This window comes from Zeus faber (genome assembly GCF_960531495.2).
Source record: "Zeus faber genome assembly, chromosome: 20".
Classification (NCBI taxonomy): Eukaryota; Metazoa; Chordata; class Actinopteri; order Zeiformes; family Zeidae; genus Zeus; species Zeus faber.
The window spans coordinates 28777444-28794501 of record NC_137207.1 but is presented as its reverse complement, the minus strand read 5'-3'; the positions used below and the strand labels follow the sequence as shown (position 1 = coordinate 28794501).

Below are 17058 nucleotides of genomic sequence, written 5' to 3'. Positions count from 1 at the left end.
CTTGTCTGGTTCTTACTTTAAAGTTTCTTGTTCTAATAGTTCTTCTCTAGTTCTTCTAGTTCTTTTGTAGTTCTTCTAGCTCTTCTTGGGCTTCTTGTTCTTTTAGTTCTTCTCGAGTTGTAGTTCTTCTAGTTCTTCAAGTTCTTCTAGTTCTTCTCATTCTTCTTGTTCGTTTCTAGTCCTTCTTGTTCTTTTCTGGTTCTTCTAGTTATTTTCTAGTTCAAGATTCAAGATTCAAGAGCTCATTCGTCACATACATATACATACTTTCATAAATATGTGACCCACTGCATACTTTAGGGTCATTTGGTGACTTTCGACTTTTTTTTTGCATCATTTGAAAGTGGAGAATCAGAGCTTCCAAACAAGCAAATATTTTTAAAGCTATGGCTTGTTGATGACAAGGGTGTGGCAAACTGTGATTTGAGATAATCACCTCCAAAGTTTTACCCACGCTTGGCTTCATTCAGCTCCCAGAATGCAAATGGGGTTGCTAGACAAACAAAGCCTCATGGCAACTTAACATAATGCTGAATGGGCCAATCACGAACAGCGTTGAACAGCGTCAACAACACACAACAACTTTTGTTTTTAAAAATACTTTTATTTAACAGTAGGAATATACATGTTTTATAAAAGTGGCATTATTTTATTTTATTTTAAATCACCAACCTCAACAGACTTCATCACCTCATGAACTTCTTCCCTTGTAACAACAGGCGTATTGTTGGTCTCCTCTGGTAGTTTTGGAAAATATTCCGTTTCATCGTCACATTCAGGTTGAAATCCGCTGTTTGAAATATTCTCCAAGTCCGGGATGATATCAGATTCAGCGTCCCTGTCGTTCTCAGCGTCGCTATGGGAGAACTGACTATAATCGCGGAAAATGAAGTCCAGTACGTGCTGCTTAAACTGACTGGGATCGGCACTGGCACTGGTCAGGTCCGTGATATGATTTAGATCTTCCTCCACCCTCTTCTCCTAATCCATAACAACACAGAGTTTTCACAGACAAGTGAAACCCGATCCTCGTCTTGTTTACAGAAGTGATGTCAATGACACGCCCCTTCCACAAAGATGTCTCCATGTGTGTGTAAAAGTAATACGATTTAAAGATTGAACTCTAGTAAAACAGATTTCACATTGTGACTTCACATCACATGGAATATGGATAAATGATCTTCACCTGGATGGTCACTTTAAAGGAAACGATCGATGGGCCGTTGTTCAGCACTGTTCAGGGTCTCGGTAAGTGAACTGCAATCTAACGGGAATATTTAACTCCGCGGTTGAACATTTTTCTACTATTCATAAATCAAACTCGGTTTTGAAAATACGTTGTGAAATACTGTGAAAATACTGTGCTCTGGCGGGTTATCTCCCAAATAGGAGCCTTTCTGTATGGAGTTTGCATGTTCTCCCCATGCTCACATAGGGCTTCCTCCACCTCACGTCAGTAAGGACCCCCACCAAAAACATGCACACATCATCATCTGATCAGCGATGGACACTCATCACCTGGTCCCCGGGCGCGTCCACGAATGCTGCCCACTGCTCCTGGCTGTGCCCCGGAGGAAGGACAAGCCAGGATGGGTTAAACGCAGAGGCCTCATTTCAACGGCCACCATCCAAAGCATGTGCATGTGTGTGTGTGCATGCATGTGTTGTAGTGTGGTGTGCTGTGTGATGATTAAAGATTGTTCTGTTCTTCTTCTTTTGAGATAAAGAATACACAAAGGAACACAAATCTGGAAAAATCAAATTTTCCTTCAAGAAAGGTTTTTTCAACTTATTTGGCTGCTCCTGGTGATTTTAGAAATGCGCAATATGGCGGGTTTTGCTGCGGTGTGTTACATACAGTATGTGCAGTGAAATGTCAATGCAACACACCCGGTGATTATGCACAAAATGTTCTAGACTGAACACAATACCTACCTAATTTGTACTTGACTAACGAACTGGAACTAACTGATTCCTAAAACGTAATGCAGTCAGTAAATAGAATAATATAGAATATAATAAAAAAAAATGTAATAACTCAAAAGTAATACAGAGTGGGGGTTCAAAATAGAAATAAAGGGATTAGACTTATGTATATGGGATAGGCAATTATGTATATACAGATACGTGCATTAAAGTGGCATGTGAATAAAGTGAGGTAGTGTATGTGGAGATATACATTACAGTATACAACAATACGGCACAGCAATACAGTAACACCGAACAGAACAGCAATACAGCACAGTATGCAGTAACCCAGAGCAGTGATACAGAATGCAGTACAGTGTGCCTCTTACTCAGTGAGGACCCCTGGTGAGTTTAGCGTTGACAGTTCTTATGGCTTGCGGGAAGAGACTCCGTCTCAGTCTCTCTGTTCTCGCTGTGTGAGTGGCCGTCGCCGCTTGCCCGACCGCAGCAGCTGGAACAGTCCGTTGTTGGGGTGGTGAGGATCCCTCATGATCCTGCGGGCTCTGCTACTACACCTCCTGGTGTATAAGTCCTGCAGGGAGGGGAGGGTAGTTCCAGTGGTACGTTCAGCTGAACGTACTGTCCTGAACAGTACAATTCCCAAACCAGGCGACAATGTTGCATGTCATGATGCACTCCACTGCTCCAGAGTAGAAGGACTTGAGGATCCTCAGTGAGACCCGGAATTTCTTCAGCTGCCTGAGGTGGTAAAGATGCTGCCTCGCCTTTTTCACCAGAGTGTCTGTGTGTATAGTCTATGTTAAGTCCTCTGTGATGTGGACTCCCAGGTACTTGAAGCTGCTCGCTCTGTCGTCAGAAGTCCCATTAATCACCAATGGCACATGCATCCTCAGTTGTAATCCTCTCTTAACGTCCACAATCAGCTCCTTCGTTTTGCTGATGTTCAGGAGGAGGCTGTTGTCCTGGCACCAGAGTGACAGGTCAGTCACCTCCTCGCGGTTGGCCTTCTCATCGCCGTTGTTGATCAGGCCCACCACAATGGTGTTGTTAGAAAACTTGATGATGGTGGTGGAGCTGGACCTGGCCACACAGTCGTGTGTACAAGGAGTACAGTAGGGAGCCGAGGATGCAGCCCTGGGGGGATCCTGTGTTTAGAGTGGGGGAGCTGGACATGTGCCTCCCCACACAAACCACCTGCGGCCTGCCTGTGAGGAAGTCCAGGATCCAGGCACACAGCGGAGTGTTTAGTCCTAGCTCCCGCAGCTTAACAGCCAGTCTGGTGGTACTATGGTATTGAAAGCTGTGTCATAATCAATGAACAGCAGTCTCACATAGGCCCCCTTCTGTCCATCAAAGTGCGTGAGCGTGGTGTGCAGTACCTGGGAGACCACGTCATCCGTGGATCTGTTCTGCCAGTACGCAAACTGCAGCGGGTCTAAGGTACGTGGGAGGGAGGCACAGATGTAATCCTTAATCAGCCTCTCGAAACACTTCATGACCACCGTGGTGAGGGCCACCAGACGGTAGTCATTCAGGCAGACAGGAGAGGCGATCTTTGGGACAGGAACGATGGTGGACTTATTGAAGCAGGACAGGACCACTGATTCAGCCAGGGAGGCATTGAATATTGCTATCTGGTTCGGGGATATCCGAACTTCCACTGTGGGAACAATGCTGTCCGCTAACATAGCTCTGAAGTGCACAGCTATTTCCGTAAACTCGCTGACGTCACTTGAAGAGTGACGTAAGAGCGTCCTGAAGCGCGGCCTCTGATTGGTCGGACCACCACTTTACGTCCCTCATCACCACCGGTTCACGCACGATGCACGGCTTGTAAACGGGAACCAGTGAAATCGTTATTTCCCGAGAGCAGGGAACAAGACGATCTTGTATCCATTCTTGTAAGGTATATAACAGTGGTCCAAAGTTCTATCTCCCCTGGTGGCACACATGATGTGTTGAAAGAAATTAGGTAGAACTTTTGTAAGGTTCGCCTTGTTTTTTTGTTTTTTTTTACCTTTGCTGTCAGCATGCTGGGCATACAACACGGAGTATTTGTATGCAATTGCATATCGGACACAGTTAGTCTGCAAGTTGAGTTCAAGTTCTCAACCTGCAATGCAACTCTTTATTTATTATTAAATCATCAAGAACTGCTGCAATAACCCTGTCCTGTGGATGACCTGGGAATGACAAGAGTACAGTTTTTGGTTGTAGAGAACCCTCCCCCCCCCCCCCCCCCCCTTTGGAGAACTATTTATCATGTTTGGGTCTATAAACAACTGATCAAACAACATTCACACAAAACCATAAACATTGGACGACAACGTGTATTGAAAAACAGTTAATTAGGTCCAGGAACTGGTCACGTGGCCTCTTCCTGTCATAGCTATGTCAGTAAATGAGGGAGGAAAGGAGAGGAATGCAACCAGGAGGGTGCTGGGGTGCACTGAAGCAAGTGGAGTGGTGTGTGTGTGTGTGTGTGTGTGTGTGTGTGTGTGTGTGTGTGTGTGTGTGTGTGTGTGTGTGTGTGTGTGTGTGTGTGTGTGTGTGTGTGTGTGTGTGTGTGTGTGTGTGTGTGTGTGTAAGATGTCCACCGGAGTTCAAGTTCTCAACCTGAAATCCAACTCTTTATTCATTCTTAAATCATCAAGAACTGCTGCAATAACTGTCCTGTGGATGACCTGTAGAATGACAAGAGCACAGTTTTTAGATATGGAGAGCAACCACCAACACCCCTCTTTGGAGAACTATTTATCATGTTTGGGTCTATAAACAACTGATCACTACTCCAAGAGAGGGAGAATCACAACAGTGAGACAAATAAACATTAAAACAAACAACATTTACACAAAAACATGAACATTGGACGACAACATGTATTGAAAAACAATGAATTAGGTCCAGGAAAACTGGAACTACAACTGGTCACGTGGCCTCTTCCTGTCATAATTATGGCAGCAAATGAGGGAGCAAAGGAGAGGGATGCAACCAGGAGGGTGCTGGGGTGCACTTGAAGATTGATGGTGTGTGTGTTTGTGTGTGTGTGTGTGTGTGTGTGTGTGTGTGTGTGTGTGTGTGCGCATGATTTATCCCAATTGGCATTGGTGTAGAAGGTCCGTAATATGTTGCGGCGCCCCCCAAACTCCGCAGCCCCGTGGACACCCTACAGCTGCAGGAAAGCTCAGAGTACCCTGTCCCTGCCCGGATCCCGGCCCCACGGCAACAGACCGACACCCCGCCTGAGCCGCCTACCCCATGGGCGAACAGGCAGGACCACCATGCCCACTCACGCCCCGCACAATGGGGTGGCCCGCCCCGCCCGGCATGAGTGCCAAGTGCCCATACACGTAGCAGCGTGTGCCCAGCGCGAGGCACCTCGATGTTTCACCCCCCCACATAGCCTGCACCCTGCCCATCCCGCAAGCCCTCGGTCTATTGTGTGGTGTATGTTCTGAGTATGAGTTTTGGCACTGGGAGAGATAGGCGAATCGCGACCGGATTGATCCAGGGGCACAGCAGGCCGGGGACCAACGACGCAGAGCATGCAGACTACAGAACAGATGGCGGTAGACGGCACGTATCCGGCCCCACGGCAACAGACTGACACCCCGCCCGAGCCGCCCGCCCCATGGGCGAGCCGTCAGGACTCCCATGCCCAAACACGCCCCACGCAAGGGGGAGGCCTGCCCCACTGCAGCCGAAAGGACGCCCCACCCGGCGTGAGTGCCAAGTGCCCACACACGTAGTAGCGTGTGCTCAGCGTGGGGAACCTCGATGTTACCCCCCCCCCCCCGCTGATGCCAGCAGGCTGCCAGATACACAGGCCCTCCACCACCGCCAGCATCCGGGTCGCCTGCCACAGAAAAGCTGCGCAGCAGAAGCAAAAGGCCAACAGCCGCCCCCCACACCCCAACCCACACCCACAACGGCAAGCAGTCCCTCCAGGGGCCCCAGAAGGCACCCGGCAGCACTCTTCGCAGCCCCGCCAGGTAGCAGCACAGCGTAAGCCACAAGGCGCAGGCCGTCAGGACTCCAGCCCAGCCAGCAGGGGGGGCTCACCCAACCGCTCCTGGGCAACCACGCCCCCACACCGACCCGCCAGCGACCGGCCACCCCGGAAAACCCCTGTTTGTATGCCTACGATATTATTGTTTTGACGGATGGCTGCAGCGAGGGGTTCAATACAGATGGCAAATAGTAAAGGGGAGAGCAGACATCCTTGTCTTGTGCCGCGTTGTAGAGTGAAACACTGTAAAGTGTAACCATTGGTGATGACAGAAGCAGATGGAGGGTTGTAGAGGATTCTGATCCATTGAATGAGTGACTCCAAAGCCAAATTTGTTGAGGATTGAAAAGAGATATGTCCAATTAACTCTGTCAAATGCGGCATCCAAAGAGGCAATAATTGTATTAAAGTTGTTCCTTTGAGATTTGCTGATCAGACTGAATAAACGACGCATATTGCTGGATGAGTGTCAAAAAGCCTGTTTGGTCTGGGTGAATTATAAATGGAATTACTTTTTCAATTCTGTTGGTTAGTGTTTCTGTGTTACTAGTGTAATCTTAAGGTCGCAATTAATAAGGCTTATGGGTCTAAAACTGGAGGTGAGGGTTGGGTCCTTATTGGGTTTGAGCAAAACCGAAATGAGAGCAGTATTCATGTGCGGAGGCATGGTGGAGGTTGACTTGACCTCTGTAACCATTCTGATGAATAATGGGGAGATAAGTAGCCAGAAGTGTTTATAAAATTCCACTGGGTAGCCATCTGATCCAGGTGGTTTATTGTTGGGCATAGAGAAGAGAGCTTTCCTGAGTTCTTCAAGAGTAAGTGGTTGAACTAAGGTGGTAGCCTGCTCCTCCAAAAGTTTAGGAAGGTCAATATCATCAAGGAATGAGTGAATGTTTGATATATGTGTCTCACCACAGCAAAACTCGCCATCTCGCGCATTTCTAAAATTGCCAGGAGCAGCCAAATAAGTTGAAAAAACCTTTGTTGAAGGAAAATTAGATTTCTCCAGATCTGTGTTCCTTTGTGGGGTTTTTTTTATCTCTCAATGTATTTTCAAAACCGAGTTTGATTTATAAATAGTAGAAAAATGTTAAACCGTGGAGTTAAATATTCCCATTAGATTACATGGGGAAACGCAGTTCACTTACCGGGATGCGGAACAGCACTGAATAATGCCGATCAATCATTTCCTTTAAGGCAAGCGTCCAGGTGAAGATCATTCATCCATATTCCATGTGATGTGAAGTCACAATGTGAAACTGTTTTGATAGAATTCAACCTTTAAATCATAGTATTTTTATACACACGGAGCCAATGTTGTGAAACCGCAAAGAAGACAAACGCTTCGCATCACACACCTACGTCACTTCCGTAAACAAACAGGGGTGTTTCGGTCTCACTTGTCTGTGAAAACTTTCTTCTCCGTATCGTCATGGGTTACGCAAAGCAGAAGTTCTGAATCATATTTCGGACCTTAATCTGACCAGTGCAATAGATCCAAGTTTGTGTAATCAGCGCGTACTGGACATTTTCCGTGATGATAGTCAGTTCTCCGACAGCGACGCGGAGAATGACAGCGACGCTCAATGTAATATTACTCCAGACTTGGAGAATATTTCAAACAGCAGATTTCAAACTTAATGTGACGATGAAACAGTATTTTCAAGAACCACCGGTTGAAGCTAATGACATGACGAAGTCTGTTGAGGTTGGTGACAGATATTCAAATTTCAGATTTTCTGAGGCTCATATTATTGATAGACTCTACATTTTGTTGTGTTGTCTGTACTTTTAAACTCCAAAATAATTCCACTTTATAAAACATGTATATTTTTATTGTTAAATAAAAAAAAATATTTAACAGTAAAAAAAGTTTGTTTATTTAACAAAATGAGTTGTGTTGTTGAGCTTTTCATGATTGGCCTTTTCAGCAGTATGTTAATTAGCCAGGCTTTGTTTGTCCGCCAACCCCATTTGCATTCTGGGAGCTGGCTGAATAAACCTGGTGTGGGTAAAACTTTGGAGGTGATTATGTCAGAATCACAGTTTGCCACACCCTTGTCATTAACAAGTCATAGCTTTAAAAATATTTGCTTGATTTGCACAAGTGACACCATGTTTGGAAGCTCTGATTCTCCACTTTCAAATGATGTGAAAAAGAAAAACTTGAAAGCCACCAAATTAGCCTAAAGTAAGCGATGGGTCACACATTAGATTCATTATCTGAGTGATATCGGTTATTATAAATGTCTCTTAATATGTTATTGATGTCTTGGGGAGTATGTTATTCTACCCTGCTGATCTTTGATGGCTGTAATAAGTGTTTTTTCTCTATCGTGTTTCAATTGATTGGCAAGAAATTTACCTGATTTGTCATTGAATTCAAAATAATTTGCTCTTGTTCGTTGCATAAGAAATTGTGAATTGTAGTGGGTGATGGCACAGTGCATCCAAGGCAATAGTTATACTACCGTTCCCATGCTTTCCCATAGATGAGTCTGATTTCCTCCTTTACATTCCTTTTCACTGTCATAGTATTGCAGGAAGTTTGTAGGGATACATAACTACACAAACAAATGACAAGTAAACAAAGATAAACATAGAACATTGCCGGATTAGACATACATAAAGTGAGAGACATAATAGAGTGAGAGTGATAGGAGAAGTGAGGAGAGAGGGATTAGGATTAGGGAGGGAGGTGAGATAATGAGAGAAGTAGGGAGGGGGAATAAGGAGGGTGAGATGAGAGTGAGCAATATTTAAAATCCTGACATAGATAGCATGCCCATTCCTACATCTTGCAGTATATAATAACCAAAATAACAATAATTCATACAAAATGATCAAAATAACCAGGGTGTGGTGGAGGAGTCTCCGTATAACAGACCGCCTATATATAGTTTATCAACAACCATCGATACACGTTCACCCTTCTACCGGTTCTCCTTCAGGATGGAGTACAGCACCTTCCGTCGGTCGTTGATCTCCCGGGGGAATTGATCGTTCATACCCACTGTGGTTCCTTTCAGCTCCCGTCCTTTGCTTTTAACCAGCTCCTTGTGCTTGAAGTGTTCAAACTTGTCGATGAACCTGGTGGAACGTGATCTGCTTCACGGTGTCCGTCGGGAGGTTCAGGGCAGTGCGGAGAAAGTCTTTCACCATATTTTCTGGGGACTCAGTGTTGTTCTCTGGGATCCCAGAAATGGTGAGGTTGTCCCGCATACTTCTGGATTGTATATCCAGGATAGTCTATTTCATTATTTATATAATTTTTTTCACAACTTCCATCTCCGCTGTGAGACGGTTCACGGAGGTTTTTAGATCCGCCTTGTCTTTTTGCATCTCGCCGAGCGTGCAGTGCAGGAAATCAAGGCTGGCTTTGATCTCAGTAATGTCTCGGAGAAGTGGACCAAGCATGTCCACCTTCTTGTTAATCTCATCACACTCACCTCTACAGCACCCGGTATGAGATTGTCTGTGTCCGTTGCTGAGTCCGTGTTCTTCCTTTTCACAGGATTATTGCGGTCCTGGTCGTCTTCCATCACGTATTTGTTATAAAAAAAATCGATATAATCCTCGAGGTCCTCCACTTTGGTTTCGCGCAGTGTCTCTTTTTTTATATTTATATATATAAATATTATTTGCAATTCGCTTTGTTATTTTGTCTGAGATGGAGCTGCCGGTGTGTTAGTTAGTGTAGCAGGGCGCCCCCATGTTGGGTCTCCACTCACTACTCACTTCCGCTTCCGTCTTCTCGCGAGATCACAGCATGCTCCCGTCTCTCACAGCCTGCTCCCTCTAAAGTTTGCCTTGTAAAAGTCCCCCGCCACCACCACAGCCACGTCGGAATGTTCATTCTGAAGTCCGCACAACACATCATACAGGTCCAATAGTGCTGTGTCAGTGTCCGCTTGCGGTGGAATAAAAGGCTGTGATAATGACCGTGCTGAATTCCCGGGGGAGGTAGAATGGACGGCATGAGATGATCTGCTGTTCCAGGTTCAGCAATCAGGAGCGGGAGAGAGTCTTTATGTTGTTGGTGTTACACCAGCGGCTGTTTATCATGAGGCAGACACCTCCACCCTGGGATTTCCCCGACTCCTCCGACCTGCTGGGTGCGGAACACGGAGAAGGACTCGGCTGCACGTATGGCGTGGTCAAGCACCAGTGGGTTCAACCATGTCTCCGTCAGGCAGAGGATGTAACAGTTTCTTGTATCCCGTTTGGAATTTTATCCTCACTCAAAGGTAATCCATCTTGTTCTCCAGAGACTGAACATTGGCAAGAAGGATGCTTGGCAGAGGTGGATGGTAAGGTTGCGTCGCCATTCTGACCCGAATGCCGCCTCAATTACCACGGTGCTTCCTGTGTGGGCCCAGCCGTGGAACATCGGCTCCATTGTTGTTGTTTTTGCTGTTATTGCTGTTGCTGTTGAAAGCGTTGGCGCGTAAAATCTCCCGCGGCCACTCTGGATCCGCAGATAAAAAGTCCAGAGGTTGTTCTTTCAGGGAAATTTTTATATCCACGAGTGCATCGCGGCCGTAGGAGATCGTTCTTCTAGTTCTTCTCTTGTTCTTGTTGTTCTTGTAGTTATTCTCTAATTCTTCTAGTTCTTCTAGTTCTTCTCTCATTCTGCTGGTTCTTCTCTAGTTCTTCTCTAGTTCTTGTAGTTATTTTCTAGTTCTTCTAGTTATTCTCTAGTTCTAGCTCTTCTAGGGCTTCTTGTTCTTTCAGTTCTTCTCTAGTTCTTCTAGTTATTCTAGTTATTTTCTATGGCTTCTTGTTGTTTTAGTTCTTCTCTAGTTCTTGTAGTTCTTGTAGTTCTTTTCTAGTTCTTCTAGTTATTCTCTAGTTCTTCTAGTTCGTCTTGTTCGTCTCTAGTTCTTCTCTTTCTTCTGTAGTTCTAGTTATTCTCTTTTTCTTCTCTAGTTCTTCTACTTATTCTCTAATTTTCCTAGTTCTTCTCTAGATCATGTCGTTTTTCTCTAGTTGTTCTAGTTGTTTTCTAATTCTTCTTGTTCTTTTCTAGTTCTTCTGCAGTTCTTTTAAAGTTCTTCTATTCTTCTCATTCTTTTCTAGTTGTTCTAGTTATTTTCAAGTTTTTCTAGCTATCCCTTTTCTTCTAGTTTGTCTTGTTCTTCTCTAGTTCTACTAGTTCCTCTCAAGTTCTTGTTGTTCTTCTAGTTCTTCTCTAGTTCTTGTGGTTCTTGTAGTTATTCTTGTGTATTTATTCTAGTTATTCAAATTCTTTTCTAGTTATTCTAGTTATTTTCTAGTTCTTCGAGTTCTTCTAGTTCTTCTCGAGTTCTCCCAGATCTTATCTCGTTCTCTAGTTCATCTCTAGTCCTTGTTGTTCTTGCAGTTATTCTCTAGTTCTTCTGTAGTTCTTCTAGTTCTTCTAGTTATTCTCTAGCTCTGCTAGTTCTTCTAGTTCTTCTCTTGTTCTGCTAGTTATTCTCTAGTTTTTCTAGTTCTTCTCCAGTTCTTCTAGTTCTTGTATCGTTATTCTAGGTATTCTAGTTATTTTCTAGTTATTCTAGTTCTTTTCAAGTTTTTCTTGATCTTCTCAAGTTCTCCTAGATCTTCTCTAGTTCTTCTAGTTCATCTCTAGTTCTTGTTGTTCTTGTAGTCATTCTCTAGTTCTTCTCTAGTTCTTCTAGTTCTTATAGTTATTGTAATTCTTTTAGGGTTCTTCTAGTTCATCCCATTCCTTTCTAGTTTTTCTCGTGCTTTTGTAGTTATTCGAGTTCTTTTCTCTTTTTCCTAGTTCTTCTAGTTCTTCTTTAGTTCTTCTAGTTCTTTTTCAGTTGTTCTAGTTATTTTATAGTTCTTCTCTAGTTCTTCTAGTTCTTCTCTAGTTCTTTTCCTGTTCTTCTCTAGTTTTTCTAGTTCTTCTCTAGTTCTTCTCGTTCTTGTGTATATATTCAAGTTATTCAAATTATTTTCTAGTTATTCTAGTTATTTTCTAGTTCTTCGAGTTCTTCTAGTTCTTCTCGAGTTCTCCTAGATCTTATCTCGTTCTTCTAGTTAATCTGTAGTCCTTGTTGTTCTTGCAGTTATTCTCTAGTTCTTCTCTAGTTCTTCTAGTTATTCTAGTTATTCTAGTTATTCTCTAGTTCTGCTAGTTGTTGTAGTTCTTCTCTTGTTCTGCTAGTTATTCTCTAGTCTTTCTAGTTCTTCTCTAGTTCTTCTTGTTCTTGTATAGTTATTCTAGTTATTCTAGTTCTTTTCTAGTTATTCTAGTTCTTTTCGAGTTCTTCTTGTTCTTCTCAAGTTCTCGTAGATCTTCTCTAGTTCTTCTAGTTCATCTCTAGTTCTTGTTGTTCTTGTAGTTATTCAAGTTCTTTTCTTATTTTCCTAGTTCTTCTAGTTCTTCTCTAGTTCTTCTAGTCATTTTCTAGTTGTTCTAGCTCTTCTTGTTCTTCTAGTTCATCTTGTTCTTCTCTAGTTCTTGTAGTTCTTCTTTAGTTCTACTAGTTCATCGAGTTCCACTCTAGTTCTTCTAGTTCTGCTCTAGTTCTCCTAGTTCATCTGTGGTTCTTCTAGTTCTTCTATTTCTTTTCTAGTTCTGCTAGTTCTTCTCCAGTTCTCCTGGTTCTTCTGTAGTTCTTCTAGTTCTTCTCCAGTTCTCATAATTGTGGCACGGTGGCGCAGTGCATTGCACTGCTGCCACAAGAAGGTCCTGGGTTTGATTCCCGCCTGGGGCGCTGTTGGCACTGTGCTCCGGGCAGGTTATCTCCCAAATAGGAGCCTTTCTGTGTGGAGTTTGCATGTTCTCCCCGTGCTCACATGGGGTTTCCTCCACCTAACGTCAGTAAGGACCCCCACCAAAAACATGCACACTTCAGCGTCTGACCAGCGATGGACACTCGTCACCAGCCCCCGGGCACGTCCACTAATGCTGCTGGCCACCATCCAAGTGCGTGCGTGTGGTGTGCTGTGTGACAATTAAAGATTCTTCTTCGAGTTCTCCTCTAGTTCATCCCTATTTCTTTTAGTTCTTCTCTGGGTCTCCTTGTTCTTCTCCAGTTCTGCCAGTTATTCTCTAGTTCTCGTAGTTCTTCTAGATCTTCTCTCGTTCTTCTAGTTCTTCTAGTTCTTCTCTAGTTCTTCTCTCATTCTTCTAGTTCTTTTCTAGTTATTCTCATACTTCTACTTCTTCTAGGGCTTTTTATTCTCTTAGTTCTTCTCTAGTTCTTTTCTAGTTATTCTAATTTTTCTGGTTCTTCTAGTAATTCTAAGGCTTCTTGTTTTTTTAGTTCTTCTAGTGAGTAGTCTTCTCTTGATCAGTTGTTGATGTTTTGTTTTTCTCTTTTGTGTTTTGTTTGTTTACAATGTTGACAAACTGTTTTCTGTTTCTGTTTTTTTCAATCAGGCCTCATGTCCTCAGCCTTTTCCTGCTGTTTTTCCTCTGATGTATTTGACGTTCATTTTTCCGACTAACTCTCTGCCACTAACACAACTCTCTTTCCTTTTGATGCTCCTATCTTCCCTTCCTTCACTCCTGCCTTCCTATCCTCCACTCTGCTCTCCTTCCTCCCTTTCTTCCTCTCGCCTGTTCACTGTGAAATGCACATCGTGACCTCCTTCAAATCTTTCCTTGGCTTTCCCACTCTCTTCCCCTCTCTCTCCTCCTCCTCTTTCTCCCTTTCTCTCTCCATCCGTGTGCTTGAACCATAAGGAGCAGAAGGAGTTCAGTTGGGACCAGGTGAGCTGAATCATCCTGGATATTCTTGCAAGCCCACGATGGCAATGAGACACTTCCTGTCCATCTCTAGTGTCGCGGTCTGAAAGGTCTGTCCCTCCGTCTATCCAGATCCTGGCCTACGGGGACATGAACCACGAGTGGGTGGGGAACGAGTGGCTCCCCAGCCTAGGCCTTCCCCAGTACCGCTCCTACTTCATGGAGTCCCTGGTGGACGCCCGCATGCTGGACCACCTCACTAAGAAGGAGCTGAGGGGACAGCTGAAGATGGTGGACAGCTTCCACAGGTTGGACACCAGTTTAAAAACATAAGAATGTCCTCCAAAGATCATTTTGAACCTTAGTCCCCTCTTCAGTAGTTCATATTTAGTTCTTATTATTTTGTAACCGTTTTGACTACTACTTTGCTGGAACGACAAAAGCTCTTGTTGCCTGTTAGTGTTACATGCAGCTCCTGGCAGATTGGTGAAGGTGGTACACCCGGTAGAGAGCCTTGTGGGACACAAGGGTCTCTATCGGGTGTCTATCTGGTCCATTGCTCTTTATGTATAAATGACATCTTCTTCCCTAGTCAACTTTTACATATCTTTCTCTACGCCGGAGACACTATCTTATATGCCATAGAGCCTCGTCCAAACCAGGCCTGCTCTGGGGTACAGTCTGCCCTTTCATTACCTCCAGACATCTTGCATGTACTGTACTTGAAAGTGTTTTAAACTCAAAATAATAAATAAGGTTGAGGGTTAGGATTAGGGCACCCCTAACCATCGCTGCTCCGAATGCTGATCAATTCACAGGACGACAGATTCAATTCTACCTGCACTTGGGTCCTGAGGGGCTCCTTGGTTCATGTTTACCCAGAAACCCTTGCAATATATAGCTCAGACGATAATTTGTCTATGGAGACGTTGGTTCAGCCTTCTCCCTGCTGCCCGTTCTATTCCACCTTTTTATTCTGGTTTTCCCCCTGTGTCTCCCTCCCTGTCAGGGTGAGTCTGCATTACGGCATCATGTGTCTGAAACGGCTCAACTACGACCGGAAGGAACTGGAGCGGAGACGGGATGAGAGTCAGCACCAGAACCAAGGTACCAGGACACACCCCCTGTTTGCAAACTATGTAGGAACTGAGGAGATAGGACCAACAAACCATGAATCTTCTCCCCCCTCCCCCGCAGATGTAGTGGTTTGGTCCAACGAGCGGGTGATGTGCTGGGTCCAGACCATCGGCCTGAAAGAGTTTGCCGACAACTTGTCGGAGAGCGGCGTCCACGGTGCTCTGTTGGCGTTGGACGACACCTTCGACTACACTGACCTGGCACTGCTGCTGCAGATCCCCAACCAGAACACACAGGTGAGCAGCCGGCCCCCACTAGTGGAGGATGGTGGTACTACAGCCAGAAGTACCAATCACCTTGTTCGGCTCAAACCATTCAAACCATTTAATAAAATAATAAAAATAATAAAATAATAATGGCTTTATTATTAGTATACTTTATCATTTTCCTCAATTTCCTATATGTGTTTATGTCAGGCTCGCCAGCTCCTGGAGAAGGAATACAATGCCCTGATCGCCATGGCAACAGAGAGGAGGCCTGATGAGGTGAGGGATGGATGTGACTAGTTCCAACTCAGAGTCAAAGTTATTTTAAAATATATTAAAAAAAATGTTTTATATACTGTATAAAAGTCTCCTTTTCTGCCATCGTGGGCTTTTAAAGTGGTAATATGTAAGATTATTTTGTGAAAACGAATTCCCATATTTGACATTTATCCCATATTTATTTATCTGGCACATTATAAGAAACATTCAGTGTGGTCAGTAAACTGTCGATATGGAGGAGCATTCACTAAAAAGAACCAGAAATATCTCCACCACCTCAAGTAACCAAGAAAAAACATGCGGACAATGGATGTCATTGGTAGATATCTATAGATTGTTGTGGTTCTTCATCAGGACGGCACCAAGACCTTCACTCGTTCTCCATCGTGGAGGAAGATGTTCCGGGAGAAAGACCTGCGGGGCGTGACGTCCGACTCTGAGACGCTGCCGGCCAACTTCAGAGCCTCAGCCCTGGCCACGCCGTCTGTCACTCTGAGGAAGGTGCAGAGCGACGGTGAGCATGGCACTAGCAGAGTGGGGGTTCTACTCCCCACGCTGATCAATATTTGGCCAGTTATTCATGAAAAGAAAATCATATTTCTCTTTTGGCAGCCAACTCCGGAGTGCGAGGAGAGTCAGCCTCGGTCCGAACGTACTCCTGCTGAGCACCAGGTGAGGAACCAGAACGTGCTAATGCTAATGCTAGCTAGTGAGACCACCTGGTGGCGCTACATAGAAACTACAGTGGCAGAGTTTAAGAGATGAATGAGGACGATGAATGAAGTATGATTCACTGTCATATTTCACTAATACTAGTTATTCAACTAGACATGCTAGTTATAAAATAGTCATACTAGTTATAAAACTAGTCATACAAGTTATAAAGTAGTCATACTAGTTATCAAACTAGACACACTAGTTATAAAACTCGACATACTAGTTATAAATTTGTCATACAAGTTATAAAACTAGTCAAACAAGTTATAAAGTAGTCATACTAGTTATAAAATAGTCATACTAGTTATAAAACTCGACATAGTAGTTCTAAAACTAGACATACTAGACACACTAGTTATGAATAATTTTAAATCAATACCCCATCTCAGTGTATTGTATTTAGTTAGTAGTGTGTTATAAGCAGGATAATGTGTAGCCAGGCAGTCGTTATCTCTAAATAACCAACAGATAATGACCTGCTGTCTCTCTCTCTCTCTCTCTGTCGCTCTCTCTGTCTCTCTCTCCCTATCTCTTCCTCGCTCTCCCTCTCTCTCTGTCTCTGAAGAGAGATATCCTCTACTTTTACTGACCTGTGATTTTCCTGTTTTTTGGTTCCTTCGTAATCATGTTTCTGCTGCTGTGACATGACTTACTGAAAATAAAGGAACCAAAGTCCAAGTCAAAGTCTCTCTGTCTCTCTCTCTGTCTCTCTCTCTCTGTCTCTCTCCCCCCCTTTCTCTCTCTGTCTATCCCTCTCTCTCTCTCTCTCTGTCTCTCTCCCTCTCTGTCCCCCCCTCTCTCTCTCCCTCTCTCTCCCTCTCTCTCTCTCTCCCTCTCTCCCTCTCTCTCTGTCTCTCTCTCTGTCTCTCTCTCTCTCTGTCTCTCTCTCCCCCTCTCTCTCTCTCTGTCTCTCTCCCTCTCTGTCTCCCCCCCTCTCTCTCCTCTCTCTCTCTCTCTCTCTCTCTGTCTCTCTATCTCTCTTTCTATGTCTCTCTCTCTCCTCTCTCTCTCTCTCTCTCTCGCTCTCTGTCTCTCTCTCTATGTCTCTCTCCCTCACTCATCCCTCCATTTTGGTCCACAGTGACTTGCCTGAA

The 17058-nt window shown here is 44.3% G+C and overlaps 1 protein-coding gene across 1 annotated transcript in view; it reads left to right on the top strand.

Moving 5' to 3' along the window:
• Positions 1 to 15912, top strand: part of LOC307245847 (liprin-alpha-3-like) — a gene marked incomplete at both ends in the record, with an annotated part of 30505 nt that extends 14593 nt beyond the window's left edge. Inside the window, 7 exons of the mRNA XM_080021548.1 lie at positions 13623 to 13649; positions 13758 to 13933; positions 14635 to 14732; positions 14823 to 14998; positions 15179 to 15247; positions 15602 to 15761; positions 15860 to 15912. Of these exons, the coding sequence (XP_079877674.1) occupies positions 13623 to 13649; positions 13758 to 13933; positions 14635 to 14732; positions 14823 to 14998; positions 15179 to 15247; positions 15602 to 15761; positions 15860 to 15912 (759 nt within the window). The remainder of the gene's footprint in view (positions 1 to 13622; positions 13650 to 13757; positions 13934 to 14634; positions 14733 to 14822; positions 14999 to 15178; positions 15248 to 15601; positions 15762 to 15859) is intronic.
• Between the last annotated feature and the right edge of the window lie 1146 nt (positions 15913 to 17058).